At 53.4% G+C, this 21,585-nt stretch overlaps 1 protein-coding gene across 2 annotated transcripts in view; it reads left to right on the forward strand.

Annotated features, from left to right (window-relative positions):
• TBC1D9B (TBC1 domain family member 9B) overlaps positions 1 to 19,204 on the forward strand; it is a 47,216-nt gene extending 28,012 nt beyond the window's left edge. The window contains exons 8-22 of one of the 2 annotated variants that reach the window (XM_023254017.2): positions 3,414 to 3,575; positions 3,866 to 4,016; positions 4,508 to 4,722; positions 6,240 to 6,357; positions 7,453 to 7,738; positions 8,991 to 9,120; positions 9,250 to 9,348; positions 10,129 to 10,197; positions 11,089 to 11,329; positions 11,702 to 11,767; positions 13,312 to 13,383; positions 13,607 to 13,657; positions 15,312 to 15,374; positions 15,952 to 16,058; positions 17,132 to 19,204. In XM_023254017.2, coding sequence (XP_023109785.2) covers positions 3,414 to 3,575; positions 3,866 to 4,016; positions 4,508 to 4,722; positions 6,240 to 6,357; positions 7,453 to 7,738; positions 8,991 to 9,120; positions 9,250 to 9,348; positions 10,129 to 10,197; positions 11,089 to 11,329; positions 11,702 to 11,767; positions 13,312 to 13,383; positions 13,607 to 13,657; positions 15,312 to 15,374; positions 15,952 to 16,058; positions 17,132 to 17,818 — 2,517 coding nt within the window. In that variant the 3' untranslated portion in view covers positions 17,819 to 19,204. The remainder of the gene's footprint in view (positions 1 to 3,413; positions 3,576 to 3,865; positions 4,017 to 4,507; positions 4,723 to 6,239; positions 6,358 to 7,452; positions 7,739 to 8,990; positions 9,121 to 9,249; positions 9,349 to 10,128; positions 10,198 to 11,088; positions 11,330 to 11,701; positions 11,768 to 13,311; positions 13,384 to 13,606; positions 13,658 to 15,311; positions 15,375 to 15,951; positions 16,059 to 17,131) is intronic. The other variant, XM_023254018.2, reaches the window with a different exon arrangement.
• Positions 19,205 to 21,585: the final 2,381 nt, after the last annotated feature.

The following is a 21,585-nucleotide window of genomic DNA, read 5'->3' on the forward strand; positions in this document are numbered from 1 at the left end:
GAAAAAAAAAAAAAAAAACTTGAGGGGGAAAGGATACAGTGAGTTTAAACAACTCTTTTGAGAATTTTGTATAAAAGTCAGCCAAGAATAAGAGGTCACTTTTCAGTTGGAGCATAACACATATACTCTAAAAAGCGCACAGATCGTAAGTGATAGCTCAGTGAACACAACGTGTGAGCACCACCCAGTTGAGGCACATAGGAGGGTCTGTGGGGCCAGCTCTGGCTACATCCAGTTGCCTAGAGGAAGGTCCTGGAGGTGGAAGGGTGAGATTTGGAGCCAGAATGGAGGGGGCCAGACCTGGCCTGCCTGTGAAGGAAGGCTGGCTGGTAGGCGTGGCTGTAATGGACTTCAGATTGCTCCTCGGCCAGTTAAACAGGAGGCCAGAGGTTTGAGATTTGATTCAGCAGGGAGTGAGGCGGGCAGGTGGCTCCCAAGATTTGCACTGGAATGTGTGAGGTGGTCAGCTGCAGGAAGGGGAGGGACTAGCCTAGGAAAACACAGGACTCCCAGGCATCACGGCCTGTGAGCTCACTGTGGCTCTGGTGACTATCACACAGGACGGTCGTTGCCAAGACCACATCCTTGAGTCCGTCTCTTTTTCTGGCACTGAGAGTTTGATCCTCTGAGGTGCTCTGTGGCCTACAAGTCCATTCGCAGTCCTGGTCCCTTTGGGGAACCTCAGGCAGGAAGCAGAATCTCTATATTAGGGCTCTGTTGGTCTGGACTGGGGTTGTACCCTGTGGTTTGAGCGATTTGTCATGAAAGTTTATTTCTGAATTTTTTTATTTTTTTAAGTTTATTTATTTTGAGACAGAGTGCAAGTGGGGGAGGGGTGGAGAGAGAGGAAGAGAGAGAGAATCCCAAGCAGACTCTGTGCTGCGATGTGGAGCTCAAACCCACGAAGCTGTGAGATCATGACCTGAGCTGAAACCATGAGTCAGACACTTAACCAGCTGAGCCACCCAGGTGCCTCTATTTCTGAATTTCTGAAATCAGCCAGGGGCAAAAGGATGCACTGTGGATGGGAACCTAGCAGAGTTCTCTTCTTTTTTTTTTTTTTTTTCCTTTTTTCCGTCTTTATTAAAAACAGCACCTCTGGGGTAAAATTAACATACAACATGCCGTATATATCCAAAGAATACAGTTTGGTGAGTTTAACATGTATTCCTTGTGAAACCATCACCACAGCCAAGAAGAGGGTTTTCTTACAGGGAACACAGAGACAGTGAGGTACTGCAGGAAGCCATCCAGCATCCCTACCCCTGCCACTTGGTGGATGGGACCATGGCAAGGGGGTCACAGACAACAGGACCCAGACCGGAGCATGACACACAGAGGAGGAGCTGACTGGCTCACAAGCCAAGAAGTCCATGCAGTCAGCCGCCTATCCCCAGAGAGGCCTCTCCCCATTGGACTGGGCTTTCTGCCAAGAGGGCAATGTTCCCAGGTGGTGTATAGACCAGGATGCTGGCAGCAGCCCTGCATCCTCCTTGGCTCCTCCTGACATTCCCTGTGGTCACCACAGCATTTCCTTGGTGGCGCCTGGGTGATGCAGTGCCTTCAACCCACCCTGAGCCCAGGGGCAGGAAATGCTGATTAGTTCAGGGCCATCACCCCAGTTCTTGGTGGAGCCCATTGGGTGTGGGGCCCAGAGGGAAGAGAGATGTGCCCCCCACATGCTGGGGTGCCTGGGTGGCTCAGTTGGTTAAGTGTCCGACTTCAGCTCAGGTCATGATCTCAGGGTTCATGGGTTCGAGCCCCGCATTGGACTCTGTGCTAACAGCTCGGAGTCTGGAACCTGCTTCAGATTCTGTGTCTCCCTCTGTCTCTGCCCCTCCCCAACTCATGCTCTGTCTGTCTCTTTCTCTCTCAAAAACGAATAAACATTTTTTAAAAAATTTTTAATGGGGAGCTGCTACTGGCAAGAGGGGAGCCAGTGACATGTGTCCACCTAAGAGCAGTGTTGTTCCCACCAGCAGGTGTTCAGGGAGGAAGCTGAGGGGAGAATAGACAGAATGGGTGCCAGCTCTGGACCACCTGACCCCCTGGGCCAGGGGACAAGATAAGCACAGGCCATTACATCAAGCTCACCTGGAATTCAGGTCCCTGCAGGCTGAACAGTGGACAAGCAGAGGGCAGATGTCAGGTGTCACCCGCTGCCGGTGCTTCCCTGAGGAGATAGGTTTGCCTGGGGAGGGGTTCCAGAAAACCAGGGGAAGAGCTCTGAAGGTTAGGGTTCTCCTGCAGACCTTCATCCCCGATGCCTCCCTTCCCTGCTGCCAGCCCCACATTGCCCTCCACCCTGGGATGTTCCCAGAACCACACCAGGGTCCATTTCTCTTGCCCTTTGGCTCTCTGCGCAGTGGGAAAGTGGATTGCCAGGCTCCTACATGGAGGAGGCCCTCTTCTAACATAAGGCCCTGTTCCTGGTTAGCCCCTGTGGGGGGTGTACCCCGTGGCAGAGATCGGGACTCCTCCTCACACACACCCAGTCCTAGTGTGCTGGAAGCCACTGCATACCGGTGAGGAGAACCCAGCCTCAAGCTGGCATAGGTGTCCAGAGCAAAGAGGTGGTGTGGCCACTGAAGACTGCACCACACGCTAGACATGTGGACCAGAGGAAGACAGGAGCAGGGAGCTTTGGGGGCAATAACTAGCCCTCCAGAAGCCCCTTCTTCTTTGAGGGGACCTTGAGGGCACAGTGGACAGGTCGCCTGAGGGAGAGAGGACAGGAGAGGGCTCCTTCCCTCAATTGGCAGTCATCAAGGGCACATGCAGAAGGGATGGCCTCAATCAGGACTCTGGCGATCTGGAAAGGGCAGGCCGGGCCATCAGGTCAGGACTGTGCTGGCCAACCTGGCCCCAATGTCGCCCTGCCTCTGCTCCACTTTCCCTGTATGACTCCTCGCCTGGGCCCCATGGGACCCACTGCACTTTCTTGACAGTCCCAGCGTGAGCTGATCCCTGTGACCAGGGGTCGTGTGCTCAAACGTCGGGCAGCACTACTATGGGACAATCTGGGCAGATGTACTTACCCCTTCAGCAGGGTCTATACCCCAGAGGCTGGAGTGAGGAAGGTGCCCCAGGGAGCAAGGAGCACCACCAACCAGGCTCTTGAGGGGCACACAGGGGCTCCGGGCCCTGACCTCAGAGAAGGCCTGGCAGCATGGGCCTTAGGACCCTTCCCCTAAGAGATCAGCCACTGTGAAAGGGCTTGGTGAAGGGAAGACAGCGTGGATGTCCTGCTGGGCCACAGCATGGCCTCCTGCTCGGCCAGACCTGGTGCTTCTCTGCCCATACTTCCCACCCACCTCAGTCCAGCAGCCAGCACTTGTGACTGACGTGCAAGTCAGAGGCCCCACAAGGGGCTCACTCACTGGGTGCCTTCCCTTCTGTGTTGTGTTTTTCAGCCTTGCCCAGCTCCTCCAAAGGCGTCAGATCAGCTCACCAGCCCCTCCACACCCCTTGGTGGCCGCCAAAGCTCCAGCGTGCAGGATGCACCGACCTCTTCCCAGGGTCTGCTCAAACTCTTCCAGAGAAATTCGCCCATGGAGGACCTGGGGGCCAAGGGGGTGAGCCAGAGCATGGACTCCACTGCCATGTAGGACCCAGGCCTGGGAGGAGGCCAGGGACATCCTGCCTAACCCAAGGGGCACAGCTGGTCACCACAGTCTCTAGGCCTCTGCAGGGAGGTTCATTTCCCTGATGCCTGCGGCTGGTGCTGTGCCAAGCCCAGCCTGGGCCCTCAGCATTTTTATCAGGAGCCCTTGTAAATCTTCATTCTAGATGGAGGAGGGCCCAACACCTGCACCTCAGCCCCCGGCTGACTGGTGCTCACAGACCCCATCTGCTTCTCCCCCAGGCTAAGGAGAAGATGAAAGAGGAGTCGTGGAACATTCACTTCTTTGAGTACGGGCGTGGTATGTGCATGTACCGCACGGCCAGAACGCGGGAGCTGGTGCTGAAAGGCATCCCCGAGAGCCTCCGGGGAGAGCTGTGGCTCCTCTTCTCTGGTGAGCTGCCCCAGCTTTGGCCCGGATCCTCGGGGGCCCCTGCATGAGAGCTCCACTGAGTCAGCCAGGCGGGAACGGCCAGCCCTTTACAAGGCCGAAAGGGGGCTCTCGTCTGTGAGGGGCCCACGTCAGGAAAGCCACCGTGGAGAGCAGACACCAAGGACAGGGTGCCGTCTCCCGGCTGGTACCTTCCCACTTGCAGTGAGCGGCAGGTCCCCTGAGGCCTCCTTTCCTTGGGACAGGCCCTGACAGCATACACTCTCCTTGGCCACTTGGACAGTTTCATGAGAATGCTGTTTAAACTCTGGTGGGGACAACCCCTCCCAGGAGCAGTCACAAGGGAACCTTTGTCTCACCCCTCTTAACGGACCCCAGAGTTCCACTTCTCTTCTGTGGTGCATTGACATCTCCAGCCTGCCCTGTCACTGCCCCCACGGTTTCAGGAGGGGAGGAGGAGGAGAGAGAGACAGCTGGCAGCTGTGTCTCCACAGGGGCCTGGAATGAGATGGTGACTCACCCTGGCTACTACGAGGAGCTGGTGGAGAAGTCCACAGGGAAGTACAGCCTGGCCACAGAGGAGATTGAGCGAGATCTCCACCGCTCCATGCCTGAACACCCCGCCTTCCAGAATGAGCTCGGGATCGCTGCTCTCCGGCGGGTGCTGACCGCCTACGCTTTCCGAAACCCCACCATCGGCTATTGTCAGGTAAAGGGGATTGGCTAGGCCCAGAGACCACATCTCTCACCAGCAGCTCCTACAAGCAGAGCCTGGCGCCCTGAGCCTTAGCGATGGCCTCACAGACTGTGACTGTGCCCCCCGACCCCCCGGGAAAAGCCCGATCACAGATAGAGGTGTAATTAGAAACAGTATTAATTGCTCGCTCTCCTGTGTGCCCTGGCCTGGGTCCTGGAGCATTTGACTGTTTAGTGTTTGTGGTAAAATGTAAACAACATGTTAAGCATACGCTTCAGTGGCGTGAAGTGTGTCATTGTGCAACCATCCCCACCATCCATCTCCAAAACTCTTCTCATCTTGCAAAACTGAAGCTCTGTACTCCTGAAAACAACCTCCCTGGCAGCCCCCCTTCTTCTTTCCGTCTCGATGGATTTGCCCTCTCTAAGTGCCTCATCTGAATGCAGTCACACGCTGTTTGTCGTTCCGTGGCTGGCTTCGTTCGCACAGGGTCCTCAAGGTTCATCTGTGTTGTAGCACATGTCAGAATTTCCTTCCTTTTGGAGGCTGAATAATATTCATTCTGTGTATATATCATACTTGGTCCATCCATCCATCTGTACACAGACGCTGGGTTTGCTTCTGCCTTCTGGCTATTGTGAATAATGTGCCATGAGCATGCGTGTGCAGTATCTGCTCCTGTCCCTGCTTTCATTTCTTTTGTGTGTATACCCAGAAGTGAAATTGCTGGATCGAATGGTAATTCTACCTTTAATTTTTTTTTTTAGGGATTGCCATAGTGTTTCCCAGCAGCTGCACCATTTTAGATTCCCACCAGCAGTGCACGAGAGTTCCAGTAACCCCACATCTCACCAAACTTGTTTTCTGGTCTTTTGATAAGAGTTGTCCTAATGGCATGAGTGTGGTGGCATCTCATGGTGGTTTTGATTTGCATTTCTGGTGGCATTTGATTTCACATACAGGGGACATTTTCCTGGCCCAATCACATGGCTTTCTGTTTCCCTGAGACTGCAATCTGGATTTCAGGGAGCATGCCACCTCCTCAAAGGTCACTTTCTATAAAACCAGTGTTCTGCATGACGTGTCGCCGGTTCACGGAAAGTCAGGGCGCTGGCTTTAAAGAATTTTTAAGATAATCACCACCACCAAAGCGTTCTTCTTACAAGCCTGTCTATCAGCTCAGGCCGTGTACGGTCCCATTTGGCCTCGGCCGCCCTGCTGCCATGTAGCTGTCATGGGCAGCTCACTTACACATCTTCCTGGCCCGTGTCACACCTCCGACACTAAAAACCACTCTGAAGAAGTAGCGTCACATGCTCATATCCTCCTCAGCTTTCCAAGTGCCCACTGGCTCGACTTGAGGGACTTGGCAGATGGTTTTTGTCCAATCGATTTCCTGCAAATTGCCTTTTGGCAAGTTGCCTGGAGTTGGGTGGGAGGCCATGCAGGACACTGGGTGGGGGAACGGTCAGTTAGTTATATGCAGTGGCCAGCTCCGGGAGCCTCCCTTGCTGTCTCTGTGCTCACAGGCCATGAACATCGTCACCTCAGTGCTCCTGCTCTATGGCAGCGAGGAGGAGGCCTTCTGGCTGCTGGTGGCCCTCTGTGAGCGCATGCTGCCCGACTACTACAACACCAGAGTGGTGGGTGAGTGCCTGCGGCCCGGCTTTCCCTGCGGGAGTAGCGGCCTCCCTGTGCCAGGCTCTCCACTGAGCACACAGCACAAGTGAGTGGAGGCCTCACAGACGTGCAACAGGCTGCAGACAGTCACGGCTCCCTTTCTACGGATGAAGAGGCTGGAAAGTGGAGATCCAAACACAGACCCCCTACCATCTCACTGAGCCTTTACACATTGCCCTCGGAGTGGCTGGCAATGAGAAGATACTACACAGTCAGTGGTTTTTAAAGGAGAGCCTGGGGCCTAAATTCTCATCCATCCAACTCTTCCTAAGCCTTTTTTTTTAAGTTTATTTTTGTTTATTTTTGATAGAGAGCAAGTAGGGAAGGGGCAGAGAGAGAATCCTAAGCAGGCTCCGCGCTGTCAGCACAGAGTCCGATGCAGGGTTCGAACTCACAAACCACAAGATCGTGACCTGAGACAAAATCAAGAGTTGGACACTTAACTGACTGAGCCATTCAGGCGCCCCTTAAGTCTTTTTATTGTACAAAATTTCCAGTATCACAGCCAGAGCATGTAGTACATCCCCATGCACCTGTAAACCCAGCTTTAACTATTATGAGCACAGCCAGTAGAATCGGTGCTATTAAATGAAAATGCACTGGCAAATGTGTTTAATTACATTATATAATTAAGTCTGTTATTCTAAGATGTCCTTCCTCTACCATTTGGTTTTGGGGGTCTCCCCTCTTGGGGTCCATTATAAGCACATCTGTTCACAAGCTTCAGGGCAGAACACACAGAAGCCCCCAAAACCCCTGTTTACTTCTGACACTTCTAGAAGGGAGAAATCTGTATTTCCCCAAAAGAAAATCCAACTGCAGTGGAAGAAATTATTCTTTTCACATGGTGGTTTGGAAGCTGTAGAAAGGAACCCCGCAGCGTGTTTTTCTTTCCTGTTTTCTCCACTCCACCCCCTCCAGCCCTCCGTGTAAGCAGAATTGGCCAAGGATCAGACGGACTTCCTGCATCTCACCCTGGCACCCCCCCCCCCCCCGCCCCCGTGAGTACCTGCCTGAGCCAGGAACAGGCTTATCATTCAGACCCCTTCGTCCTCTCCCCAGGGGCCCTGGTGGATCAAGGCATCTTTGAAGAGCTGACGAGAGACTTCCTGCCCCAGCTCTCCGAGAAGATGCAGGACCTGGGGGTGATTTCCAGCATCTCACTCTCCTGGTTCCTGACCCTCTTCCTCAGCGTCATGCCCTTCGAGAGCGCTGTGGTCATTGTTGACTGCTTCTTCTACGAGGGCATCAAGGTGATCCTGCAGGTGGCCTTGGCCATCCTGGATGCCAACATGGAGCAGCTACTGGGCTGCAGCGACGAGGGCGAGGCCATGACCGTCCTGGGCAGGTGACCGAGCCGGACTCCCTCCTCCTGCGGGGTTGCTGGCCGGCACCCCCACGGGTGGCAGAACCTGACCCCTCAGCAGCCCTGGGCATGCCTCACTCAGCATTCAGTGATGTGCCCACCAAGCACACTCCAAGTGGCAGGGGACAGCCTCTTTTCTGATGGGAGACAGAATGGCACTGGGCAGTGATAGCTCTGGGAGCAGATAAAATGGGTGGTGGACCAGAGCACACTGGGCTGGAGGACCTGGGGGGGCAAAAGGCAGCTGGAACAGCATGGCCTCCAGCCTCTAGCAAAGGCTGAGCGTCTGCTCTTCTCTCAAAGCAGTCCTGATGGCTCCTTCCCCAGCTCAGCAACCTCACTCCCCATCACCTTCGCCTAGATGGAGGGTCCCATGCTGGGCTTGCTCTAACCACTGTCACCTAAGACCCAGAGTCATCCTGGCCACCACCTCCTCCCGCAGCCCCTGCAGCCCATCCTCGTAGACTCTCTGTGATCCAGCCCCTCTTCTCCACCCGTACCGTCTCCGTGCACGCGCACAGTACCCCTGCCCTGGGCCCTGGGCCCTGGGCCTGCTTCGTTACTGTTTTCCCTGCTCCAGCCCCACCCACCAGCACCCACAGGGCTCTCCTCAGAGTCTGACCTTGTGGCTCCCCATGCCACTATAGTAGTTGTCCTCTGGACAAAGGAGCTGAGTCCCCCAGCCTGGCCCTCAAGCCCCTTAAACCCAGAACCCCACCCCCCCAGCCCTGGCCTCACACCGGCCCGGGCCCACATGCTGGCCATGTGTCTGTGTCCATCCTGGAACACTCCTGGCCACCCAGGCCTGCCAAGGACGCCGCCACCTGCCCACTGAGCCAGCCCAGGAAGATGTCATCCCTCCATCTGGGGCAAACCTTTCTCCTAGTGTGCTAGGATCTGGGCTTAAAAAGGGCCCCCATGCAGGGGACCCCCAGAGGACAGCCTGGCTTCCCAGAATTAGTGCTCAGGCCCCATGAGAGGCGAGAGGCGAGGCCTCTCTGCCGCCTCCAGGGGGATCCTGGATTTTCCAGGACATCCTCTGGGGCATGGCTTTCCCCTCCCCTGCTGCAGAGTCATTGGCTCATCTCTTGCCCTCCTGGAGGCTGCCCCCTCCTCAGCACACTTGTTTATTAATTGGGAGTCTAGGCAAAATAGGTCCCTCCACATCACTTAGTAGGTAAGACATCCCTGTTGCCTGTGGGTGGGCCAACCTTCTGTTCTTTAATCCTTACAGATACCTGGATAATGTGGTTAATAAGCAGAGTGTTTCTCCTCCTATCCCACACCTCCACGCCCTGCTGACTAGTGGAGATGACCCTCCCACAGAGGTGGACATCTTCGACCTCCTGAAGGTGTCATATGAGGTCAGCACCCTCCAGGGCTGTCTGGCCAGCCTGCCCCACCCGGGCATGTGGGTGTGGGCGGCCGTGGCTGGTGGCAGTTCTCTGCTCTGTGGTTCTGCCTCATCTCACCGAATCACCTTTGGCCGGTAGAAATTCAGCAGCCTGAGGGCCGACGACATTGAACAGATGCGGTTTAAGCAGAGGCTGAAAGTGATCCAGTCCCTGGAGGATACGGCCAAGAGGAGCGTGGTACGGATCGACTGGGCTCCAGTGGCCACAGGTTGCTGGCAGGGGTGGGGGCAGTGATCTAGGTGGGCTGCTCCTGCCCTGCTATCTCCTCACCTGCCCACAGGGCCAGGTGCAGAGCCCCCTAGTGCTGCCCTGTATGAGTCTGGATTCCAGGAGTGAAGGTGCAGATCTGGGGAGGTGGGAGAGGACTGGTCACTGTTCTGTGGTCACGGTGTTCTGCTCCCAGGTTGATCACTGCAAAGCTCTGACACTTCAGAGCCTAAAGGCCAAGTGTCATCCTACTGTGGGCTGAGCCCTCCAGCCTGGACTTGCACCTGCCCCTGGGTAGCAACATTCAGCCGCCCTCCACCCACCCAGCCCCCTGTGCCTCCCCTACAAGCCTTTGTCCTCCCCAGCTCTGGCGAGAGAATTTACTGGCAGGTTCTAGGACGCCTGCCAAAAAGCCAGGGCCAGAGTCTTTCCAGAGATGCAGATAGCAGTCACTAAATGACTACCCCTCACCCTGTGTACCTGACTGGGCATCAGGACAGACAGGCCTCCCTCCCCCCACCATGCTCACCACGGAGCTTGGAAAGCGTAGACTGAATAACAGGATAGGTGACCAGGGATACTTGTGTGGTCCACACCTTCTTTCCTGAATGGGCTGCCATTGTGTGTGCTTGGCCAGCTGGCAACATTAAAAGGGTGATCTGTGTCTTAACCTTCATCCAACATGGGAATTCTATCAAAGAGCTAGAATTTGAGAATCCATCAGTACATCCTGTTTCTCTTTCCTTCTAGGTCCGAGCTATACCTGGGGACATTGGTTTCTCAATTGAAGAGCTGGAGGACCTTTACATGGTGTTTAAGGTGACAGCCTAGAGCAAGGGCAGAACCAGTCCCCTAAATGTGTCCTCGGTGCAGCAACCTCCTGCCAGAAGAGACATCAATTTAAAAATGTCCTCAGATGCAGTTACCACAAACCTCACATGGTAGAATTTAATTCTCCATGGAGTTTAGGCAGGATGCTTTCCTAAAGTGGCAGAAAGCCCACTCTAGTCAGCTTACACAAGAGGGAAAGCATTGGCTCATGTTACTGGAAAGTCTGGGAAATTCACAGCTTCAGGAATGGCTGGATCCAGGTGCTTAAACATGCAGGCAGGTTTAAGAATGGCAGGACTGTCCTCAGAAGCTCCAGGGTCATCCTGTTCTCTCAAGGGAAAAAGCTTTTTCTTTCCAAGTAGTTTTAGCAAAAAGTCCAGAGTGAATTGTTGGACTCAAGTTAGGTGCTGTGGCTATAGGAGGGTTATTACTATTGAACCAAAACTAACTAGGCCATGTGCCTGTCCCCCGCCCTGAGGATAGGACAGGAGGCGGTCTCCAAAAAGATTTCAGGTGCTGTTACCAGAAGGGGAAAAGTTGTGATGAGCAGGCAGAAACAACACAGTCCACACTTCTTGTTATTGGTTCCCATCTGCCTCTGGTTTACCAGCCAGGGTAGCCACTGTGATGAGCCTTCCAGTCAGAACGGCCCAGTCGGTGCTACCTCTCACCCGCTATGTCTCAGTTCCTGCATGTGTGAACAAGAGGCTGGTGGTACCAATGTGGGAGGTTCCCTGCCGTGTCTGGCCTAGTGCTCCCCACCCCAGTGCCCTTCAGACTCAGACAGAAGAGGAGGGTGGACTCGCTGGCCAGCCTGGCGGTCCTAACCGCCCAGGCTCTGGGAGGCCAGGCCATCTCACCAGGCCGTGCCCTCCACAGGCCAAGCACCTGGCAAGTCAGTACTGGGGGAGCAGCCGCCCCACGGCTGTGCGTCGGGACCCCAGCCTGCCGTACCTGGAACAGTACCGTATCGATGCAGGCCAGTTCCGGGAACTCTTCGCCAGCCTGACACCCTGGGCCTGCGGCTCCCACACGCCTGTACTGGCGGGGCGCATGTTCCGGCTCCTGGATGAAAACAAGGACTCTCTGATCAACTTCAAGGAGTTTGTGACAGGAATGAGTGAGTAGCTCCAGGGCCCTTCCTCAAGAAGCCTCCAAATGCCAGCCCAGCCAGTCTTCCCATTGCAGCAAGATCCTTGATATAGAAAGGGCAGTTTTCCCATGGGGAACACGTAGGGGTCTAGTGGGGTCTTCTCCTCCACCCCTCCCTCAGGCCAGGGCTGCACAGGGTGGGTCCACAGAGCCTGAGAAGGGGAAAGCCCAGGGACAGTGGGAGACCTGGGGCTTGCTCCAGGGACCTCTCCAGGAGGGAGTCAGGGTATGAGGAGGGACACACCAGAACCCACTGGAAGGGGAGGTGCTCCAGTGTGGACTGGCCATGGGCTTTGGTGCCCTGTAGCCAGCATGCCTCCTCACTGGCCTTCCTCTGCAGGCGGGATGTACCATGGGGACCTGACCGAGAAGCTCAAGGCACTCTACAAGCTGCACCTGCCCCCAGGTGAGAGTCACCAGTGAGGGCCTCTCATGCATACAGGGTTGGGGCTGCAGTGTCCCAGGGCACAGGCCTCTGTGCGGTGCTGGGCCTAGGGGGCCTAGGCATCATAGAGGTTCCACATCCTGACAGAGTGGGAGGAGGAGGCCGGAGCACTGGGGTAGGGCCAAAACCTGACAGGGACTGTCTCAGAGGACTCAGACCATGGGCAAGGACCCAGGTAAGACACAGGGAAGCTCCTGTCTGTCCCCTGAGGGTCAGCCTGGGAGCACTGCCAAGGCCCTCAGAATGGCCTGGGTAGCCCTGCTGTGCAGCCACAAGCAGGAGCTGCTCTCCCTTGGCTCCCGGGCCTGAGCCTGCCGGAGATGCTGACAGGCTGGATGGGATGAAGGGTGCCCAGCAGCCAGTCCTAAACCAGGCTGGATCCCACGGTCTCTGGGTTCCCACTGTGCAGGTAGAGCTCACCCAGCTCAGCAAAGGTAGCCACATGGAGAGTTCTCCAAGATGGGGAAATTGAGACTTGGGCAGGTGAGAATTCTAGCCCTGGGCCCTCTACCCTGGGGTAGAGCTACCTTGGGCCCCTGCTGTTGTTCATTACCCGCCCTGGGGAGTCTGCGGTTGCCTCCGAGTAGGCCGAATGGTTTTTAGAACACTGTGCTGTGCTCACCCTAGAGGCTGTCACTTAATTGGCCCAGAATGCGGGTTTAAATCTCTCCCCCCTCAACCAGCGGGGGCGGGGGTGTTCTGAGCAGCCAGAGTTGGAAGGCCCTGCTCTTGACACAGGTATTCTCACCTGTGGCTGGTTTTCCCTGTAATTCAAAGAACAGTGGCCTCAGGGATGCCTCCGGGAAGGTTGATAGCAGCCAGCTCTGCCTCTACTGAGGGAAAGGCCTGGGCTGGGCAGACCCCACGGGGCCCGGATCCTACAGGTAGCACATGGGGCCACCTTCACCAACTCCTGAGCCACCTCTGCCTGCCCTGCTGCGTCCAGAGTTCCTGTGGACCTCGGTCCACACCCTGCCACCTCCCCCAAGTGCCACCTTTTCGACCCCCCATCATCACATCCCCGTCCATACAGTGGGGAGGATGAGACTCCTCCCCCAAGAACCATGTGAATCGGAAACCCAGGGGACTGCTTACTCACAAAGTAGTGGATGCTGACGTGGAACGATGCTGACATGGAACGAAGCCTGAGGTGCATCAGAGGGAAAAGCAAGTCGCTCATGCGTGGCTGGTCCCTGCACTTGTGTCTGAAGGATCCTCAGCACCGCACCATCAGGGCAGGAAGAGGGTTGCCGTTCTCCAGACTCCCAGATGCACTGCTGGGGTTTTTAGATGGGATACGTGTGACATTTTCAAACACAACATGCAAGTCAAGAAAGGAACAACAACCGTGATCAGTGGTCGCCATTAGCGCTACAACCACACCCCACATCATGGGCACCTGGTGCCCTGCGGGGAGCCAGGCCTCCTTCCAGGACTTGGGAGGTTTGCTTTGGTGAGTGCCATTGTTGTCTCCTGCCCTCACTTGCCTCTCTCTTTGAGTGCAGCCCTGAGCCCAGAGGAGGCAGAGTCAGCCCTGGAAGCGACCCATTACTTCACAGAGGACAGCTCCTCAGAAGGTGAGAGCTGGTGGCCCCGTGCTGTGGCCTTGGGCCTCGTAGCTGTGCAGCCTTGCTGTGGGGCCCACACAGGCGGCCTGCAGCCCTCAGTGGGCTTGGGGAGCGCCCTGTGTTGGGCAGGTCCCCGGGGGTGTTCTCACTCCTGTTTCTCTTGTCTCTGCCTTCCTGGACCTTGGCCTATTCCTCCCTCTCTCCTCCACCTCTCCTCCGCTGTCCCTTCCAGCATCTCCTCTGGCCTCAGATCTGGACATTTTCCTGCCCTGGGAGGCTCAAGGTCAGTCCCTGGGGGGGTCAGGGGCACCTGCTTTGTGCTGGGCTGTGTCTTCCTAACACTCTGCTGCATGGTCAGGAGGCCTGGACACGTTTGGTCCCGCTGAGGAGGACCCAGAACGAAGCTGCTGCTTACTGGGGGAGTTGAGGGGCAGTCTCCATGCTTGTCGAGGGGAGTAGTAAATGATGACACACAGCACAGTGGGCAGTGCACAGACACCAGGGCATCAGCTCCACAGCCACGTGCAGAAAGTATTCATTCCATCATCACATTCATAGGAAAAAGTATAGATGCCATCATCACAACAGTGTGAAACGGATCAGCAGAGGTAGAGGAGGGTGGTGGACGCTTTCCCTAGAAAACGTTCTCTTGCTCTACACAACTTTTTCATTAAGGAGAAATACATTTGTTGAGTGCCTTTTTGAAGTCATTCCTGTTGCTACAGTTAGAGACCATTCTGGAGCATCAGATCCAGGGTGAAGGGGGCATTCTGGGCTTGGGATTTGGCAGTGAGGCTGGTGGTACATAACGGATTTACAAAACCGACCAAAACCCCATCCTATAAGTTCCCATGGGAGACAATCCACACCTAAGAGAAATTAAAAACAGTGGGTATCAAGATGCCCAAGGCAGTCCTGCTGGTGGTGTCAAAAGGCTCTTTTGAACTTGAAATGAAGCTTGAGAACCTGAATTTCAAATACACAGACTAAATAAGCAGATGTGTCTTCTGTTAGAATCTGAAAAATCAGGGGCACTTTAGGCTTTTCCCAAGTGCTTCCAGTTAAGGCCAGGGACTGAGGGTTCAGAGCCCTGTCCTCAGACCTCACATAGCCCCAGGCAGTGGGTCTCCATTCCGCAGTGAGAAGCCTGAGCCCAGAGAGGTGCACCCTTCCCCCCCACCACACAGCACTGGGATGCTGCCGCCCACCAGTAGGTCCCTGGGATGCTGCCGCCCACCAGTAGGTCCCCGGCGGCCGTGCTGTCCTCAGGTCTGGGAGACTCCCCACATTCATGGTCCCCATAGGAAGCACAGTGCAGGCTGACTTCAGCAAATGTGTCACTTTAAGAAATACAGCGCAAGGGGCACCTGTGTGGCTCAGTCAGTTGAGCATCCGACTTCAGCTCAGGTCGTGATCTTGCAGTTCGTGAGTTCGAGCCTTGCATCATTGGGCTGGCTGCTGTCAGCCTGTAAGGGCAGAGCCCACTTTGGATCCTCTGTCCCACACTCTCCGCCCCTCCCCCACTTGCACTGTATCAAAAATAAATAAATATTAGAAAGAAAGAGAAAAAAAAAAGAAAAGAAGGAAAAAGAAAGAAAGAAATACAGCGCCAGGTACAGAACTCATGTCCATAAAATTCCTCATCAGCCAGTGTGGCAGTTGGTCATGGGTTGAACTGATAATCAGGACTGCCCTCTGTTCGACCTTTTTCAACAGTAACTACAGAAATTAATTCTCGGGCTTTAACTCCGTAACGTGCATCATTGTTCACTTAAACACTTTGTGCATAGACCTGTATTCCTTTCGTAGAGAGGAAGGAGGGTTTGGAGGTGCTTTGGTTCTGCAGGAGAACAGACCAGACTACTCACAGGCCACCGTGGTCCACAGTCATAACTGCAAAACATTCTCTGCGTACTTTTTCTTTTCTGGTTGTCCAGAAGCACTACGGCAGGAAGAGCAAGAGGGAGGTGGAAATGAGGACGTCCAAGACAAAAAAGGAGGTATGTGCTAGCCAGTCTTCGCCAGTACTGGTGCAGATCCCAGGGTCAGTGGGATCTGGGGGGCCCTCCCTGCAGGAGAGGCCCCCACCCAGGGAAACGGCAAACTCATGCCCGGCACCGCAGCCCTTCCTATGGAAAGGTGAATACTTGGCCCATTAGGTGCCAGGGGAGGCTATTCTCGTCAGCCCCAGGCCTGTCTTGTAGCTGTGAAAACCCCTCCCACTCCCCCTCCCCTGCTGTCACCACCTTCCTCTGGGGTGCCTGCTTTCTACCAGGATCCCTCTAGATGCCCAGCATCTCTCCCCCTTCTGCTTCCACGGGCTTCTGTCCCCATCTCAGGGAAGACAGGTGGAGGCCCTCTTCAGCTCAGGCCAAACCTAATGTAGCAGAATAACTTAGGGGAGACACTTGGGTGTTCTGGAGTGTTCTTCCTATCCCTGCCTCCCCAAATACCAGGGGGGTTGGTAAAAGGACCCAGATAACCCTATGCCAGATGACACCAAAACCCACCCACTGCCTGCTACCAGCCCCCAGCTGTTTCTCGAACTTGACAGATTTATTTTCTTCCAACTCGCAGAAGAGAAGGGGATCAGTCCTCCAGACTATCGCCACTACCTTCGCATGTGGGCCAAAGAGAAGGAGGTTCAGAAGGAGACGATTAAGGATCTTCCCAAGATGAACCAGGTAGGCCCATTCAGAGCCCACAACAGACATTTCCAGGGCTGCCTCCCCACACACACCTGGCAGCTCCCCACCCTCCCTCCCAGCACTCTCTGTAGGGTGGAAATTCTCCTGCCAACGTCCAGCACCTGCTAGTCAGACAGCAGTCAGGGACAATTCCAGAAGGATAAGAGGCCAGTTGTTTCAGGGCCTTGTCCTGGGTGGTGTTTCCTGGTGATGATTTGCTCACATTTGATCAGTATCCGTGTACCAGAAAAGCAGTAAGGAAGGTTAGCCTCTGACACGCAGAGACTCACACAATCCCGACTACGAGACAGCCTTATGGCACCCCTGCTTCTCCCAGGCCCCTCACAGGTGCCATGCACACGCAGGCCTGCTCCACCCATGGCCCACTGTTCCTCTGCTGGTCTCTGGGTCGGGAACCCGGCATCTTGCCAAGGGTCTTGCTGCCAGGGCCGCAGACATCTAACAAAAGGCAGCCTGACCACAGCCCTGCTCTTCCCAGAGGCATACCCTGCGATCTGGGCATTCTCTCACCCGCAGCCTGAAGAATAGGGTGCCCCGTAGAGATAGTAGAGGCACTATCCCGTTCTCAGGCAGGAGGCCTGAGTGTGTGGTGTGAGCCACCTGGAATCAGACCTCCCTACCCCCTCAACTGACCCAGGCTGTACGTGCCTTGTCCCCACCCTCTACTTTGATCAAAGATATAAAAAAACTCAAAGTGACTCCAAAACACACTGAAGAAGTCCCTGTAGCCACTGGGTTTGGAGTCACAATAAAAGTCAACCTGTCTCTGCTAGCAGAGTAGATGTAGGGACAGAGAAAGACTCCCAGTCCCTCTCTGAGCTGAAAGAAAGGCAGCTAGAAAAGAAAGCTATTCGAAGGCTGTGTGATACTGGTCAAGTCACTTTCCCTCTCTGAGTCTCAATGTCCCAGTCTGTGAAATGGGCGTGACAAGGCACAGATATGGAGACACCTAACAAGACAGCACAGCATGGGCAGTCTGGCTAACCCGAGGCCAGCCCAGCCCATCCTTTACCATCTCCCTGACCTTTTTCTCTGTCTCCCCTGAAAAGGAACAGTTCATTGAGCTGTGCAAGACGCTTTATAACATGTTCAGTGAGGACCCCATGGAGCAGGACTTGTACCATGCCATTGCCACGGTGGCGAGCCTCCTACTCCGCATCGGCGAGGTGGGGAAGAAGTTTTCTGTGCAGCCGGGCAGGAAGCCCCAGGACGGTGCACCCGAGGAGGATGAGCTGCCCACCCCAGACCCCCCGCAGGACCTGGCCCCAGAGCTTCAGCCTCCAGCTGCGGGCGACCCCCAGGCCAAAGCCGGGGGAGACACCCACCTTGGGAAAGCTCCCCAGGAGAGCCAAGTGGTGGGCGAAGGGGGCAGCGGCGAGGGGAGGGGCTCCCCCCCCCAGCTTCTGTCCGACGACGAAACCAAAGACGACATGTCCATGTCCTCCTACTCGGTGGTCAGCACAGGCTCCCTGCAGTGTGAGGACCTGGCCGACGACACGGTGCTGGTAGGCGGGGAGGCCCGAAGCCCCCCAGCCATTGCCCGCTGTGGGGGCACCGTGGACACCGACTGGTGCATTTCCTTTGAGCAGATCTTAGCCTCCATCCTGACGGAGTCCGTTCTGGTGAACTTCTTTGAGAAGAGGGTGGACATTGGACTCAAGATCAAGGACCAAAAGAAGGTGGAGAGACAGTTCAGCACCTCCAGTGACCTCGAACAGTCTGGACTTTCAGGCTGACGGGGACCTGGCTTGTCTCTCCTCCCCTCCTCCTCCTCCCTCCTGTTCTCTTTTCTCCTTAAGGACACACCCCTCCTGTTCTCCCCAGATGCAGTGAGTTGTAATCAAGGGGAAAACAAGGCTGAACAGCCACAGTTGGGCCCAGACAGAGGCTCCCAGCCCCTTCTTCCTGCCTGCCTGGTGGGACCCGCCTTGGTCCCCATGTAGTGTCAGAGGCTGTCCGTCCTGGCCTGCTCACCCAGAGCCTCTGTGCCCCATGCTGTGGCCAGGCCACACCACGCCCTCCACCCCTGGGGAGGGTGGGGGTTCCCAAAGCTGTGTATTCGGTGGGGGGGGGGGGGGGCTTTCCTGCCATTTGGCACCAGGCAGGAGGTCACATGTCTATTGGGCATCAAAGTGGTGGGAACTTCAAGGTACTCTCTAGGAGCTCCTGAGCCTGATCCCCTGCTGAGGGACCCAGACAGAAAGTGTCTACCACACCAGGGCGAGTGCTGCACCGGCGTCACTCCGAATGCTCTTTCAGCACGTCAGCCTCACCATTAACCTTAAAAGCACATCCCTCAGGTCCTGATATATTTCCTTGTATTCATTTCAGTTGGCTGGAAATCACACTGTGCTCAATGCCTTAATAAATCCCTGAAAGAACTCGATACCATACTGTGTACAGAGCCTTCATGTAGCCTCAGCTACTGCTTGGGCTCCTGGCTTCTCAGGCAGGTGAGGGGCCAGGTCGTGTTCCAGAGGCTCTGGGCACTTAGACCCCCACAGGGATAGGGGTTCAAGGCTCCCAGGGAGATTGGGGACACAGAAGGTGTCTGACCTGGGCCAACAGGGTAAGCCCCGAGCTTCGTAGGTATAAGCAGCCTGAGTCCTGTGGGTGTAGGTGTGTGCACAGGCCTGGGCTGCAGCAAGCACTTGGGTTCAGGAAGCTGTTGTGGGGCCACAGGTGACAGGCTGAGCCATGAGCATCTCCTAGCTTTGCAGCAAGAGCTGATCATCAGTGTCTAGCGTCTGCCCTCCCCTACACGGAACAGCTCTCCGTGGTTGTTTTGGTTTTTTTGTAATAGTTTTATTGAGGCATAATTTGCATACCATAAAATTCACTTGTTTTCAAGTTCTAGTTCGATGATTTTTAGTAAATTTACAGAGTTGTGAACTATCATCACAATGAAATTTTAGAATATTTCCATCAGCCCAAAAAGACCCCTCCTACCCATGTGCAGCCAATCCCTGTTCCCACCCCCAGCTCCAAGCAACCACTAATCTACTTCCTATCTATAGCTTTTATGGCTGGTATTTTAAATAACAGTCTCTGTGATTTTACCTTGTTCACAGCTGCCGGGTCACACATCTCAATAAATGCAGCAAAACATCAAGGAAAATGAATAATTGTTTGCTTTCTTAACAAGAAAATGTCATTAATCAGTGTCATTTCCTTTTTTTTTTTAACGTTTATTTATTTTTGAGAGAGAGAGAGACAAAGCATGAACGGGGGAGGGTCAGAGAGAGAGGGAGACACAGAATCTGAAACAGGCTCCAGGCTCTGAGCTGTCAGCACAGAGCCCGACATGGGGCTTGAACTCACGGACTGCGAGATCGTGACCTGAGCCGAAGTCGGACGCTTAACCGACTGAGCCACCCAGGCGCCCCATCCTTTCTACTATTTACACAAACAGGCCACATTGCCATAAAGAAATTTCAAAGGGCTCATACCAGAAAGACTGTGTTCTTGGCCATAATGAAATTAGGTAAAGATATACATAAAAATCCCACAAGGTTGGCAGTTTAAAGTATTAAATTGATTGTAATCAATTAGATTGAAATGAAATGAAATTTGGGTAAATGTTTTATATCATGTAGAAGTCTAAACGTGAGAATATACCAAAGAAATTAAACAGAAGACTATAAAACAAGAATCTAGCCTTTCCTATGATAAAAGAATATACAAAAATGTACAATAGTACTTTCGTCTATTATTCAACCTGTGATGATACTCAAAATATTTAACAACCAGAACAGTTAACACAAAATATATGAATACAAGTAAAACTTTAAAAATATTTTTATCCTGTAAGTAAACACAATTGTGTAGTTTTTAAGGGCTTACCAAGTGATGTTGTACCAATCCAAGTCATTTTTTTAATTCCCAAGAAAATGAATTTTTTTAATGTTTATTTTTGAGAGAGAGTATGCAGGGGGAGGGGCAAAGAGCAAGGAGAGAATCCCAAGCAGATAGCTTAAAGCCCTACACAGAGCTCCATCTCAAAAACCATGAGATCATGACCTGAACCAAAACAAGAGTCAGACACTTAACTGAGCCACCCAAGGCGCCCCAAAATATATATGAGTTTTAAAGATTACATATTTATTACGGGAGGAAAACATACAGAAAAGTAGAAAAACAATTTTTCCTAGTTTTAAGATTATTCAGTATTTTTGTGTTTGTTTTTCAATGTTTATTTATTTGGAGACTGAGAGTGTGAGTGGAAGAGGGGCAGAGAGAGAGAGAATCCCAAGCAGTCAGCTTGAAGCCCACGCAGGGTTCCACCTCACCAACCGTGAAATCACGACCTGAGCCAAAATCAAGTCAGACACTCAACTGACTGAGCCACCCAGGCGCCCTGTGTTTTTTTCTCTTTTTCAAAGTTGAACCCGTACCATATATGAAATTTTTATTCTTTTTATTGAACATGAAACATTCTTTTCAGATACCTTCCGTTCTCAGCCACAATAATTCAAACGTGGGAATAAACAAAGACCACTCAAATGAGAACAGGAACTATTTATCTACAGTTTGTTGTAGAAAAGGAGTCAGCCGTCATCACTTGGCAGAGACTCAAAGGTAGAGGAGTGGGAAAACAAAGAAAGGCTTCAGGTGTGCTCTGATTAGAGGCTGTGGGCAGGGAAGGGGAAGCTGGCTAACTAGAAAGAGTCTTTTTGTTGCTGTGAGGAGCATAATTGTCCTCAGGTTGGTCCAGAGATGAAAGGCAAAATGCAAAATATAGGGGAATTGGCAGTCATTGACCAAGTCCTGTCTGCTCTAGAGGTTGTAGATTTGTTTTAGAGGTGGGGGGGGGGGGGTTTGCTATAGAGGTGTTAATATGTGGTCTGGTCACAGTCCTTTTGTAAATTCAGCCTCTCAAACATAGTATTTGTAAGCAAATTTGGTTTTTTTCTAACATATGCTATTGTGCAAAAGTTGGATAATTTAAACAATTTCTTAAACAATTTTAAATCATATATAACCTTAAGCCCCCACCCCTGGAAATAAATAATACCTGGTTTTACCTAACTGAAGTTATGTACTCTTGTAACTTCTTTGCTTCCCATCGATACACACTGGCCAGCATTTCATGTCAAACTCAGATTTTCTGTAATGGACCTGCATGATGGTCCTTGCTGAGTTACCGTAAGCAACCATTCTTTAGCACATTTCCACTTTTTTCTGTTATACGAGAGTGAACACTAATGCATAAATAATAAATCTGGGTGAGTCAGTTATTTTCTTAGTGTAGAGGTAACTGCCAGATCGTTTTCCATAAGTTTTTTTTATTTTACTCTTCTACCAGAATCCTGTTTTTCTCACTACATCCTTGTCAAGATTGGGTGTTATAATTTTAGTAAGATGTTATCGACATGTGGAACGTCTTGACGGGCTGGCGTTAGGGTCCCAGCGCGGTTGGGACAGAAGGGGTGGGTCACTCGGCCCTTCTCCTCCACCTTCCAAAGCGGATCACAGCGGGGCTTTCTTGGGAGCTGCAGGAGGG

Source organism: Felis catus, chromosome A1 (genome assembly GCF_018350175.1).
Source record: "Felis catus isolate Fca126 chromosome A1, F.catus_Fca126_mat1.0, whole genome shotgun sequence".
Lineage (NCBI taxonomy): Eukaryota > Metazoa > Chordata > Mammalia > Carnivora > Felidae > Felis > Felis catus.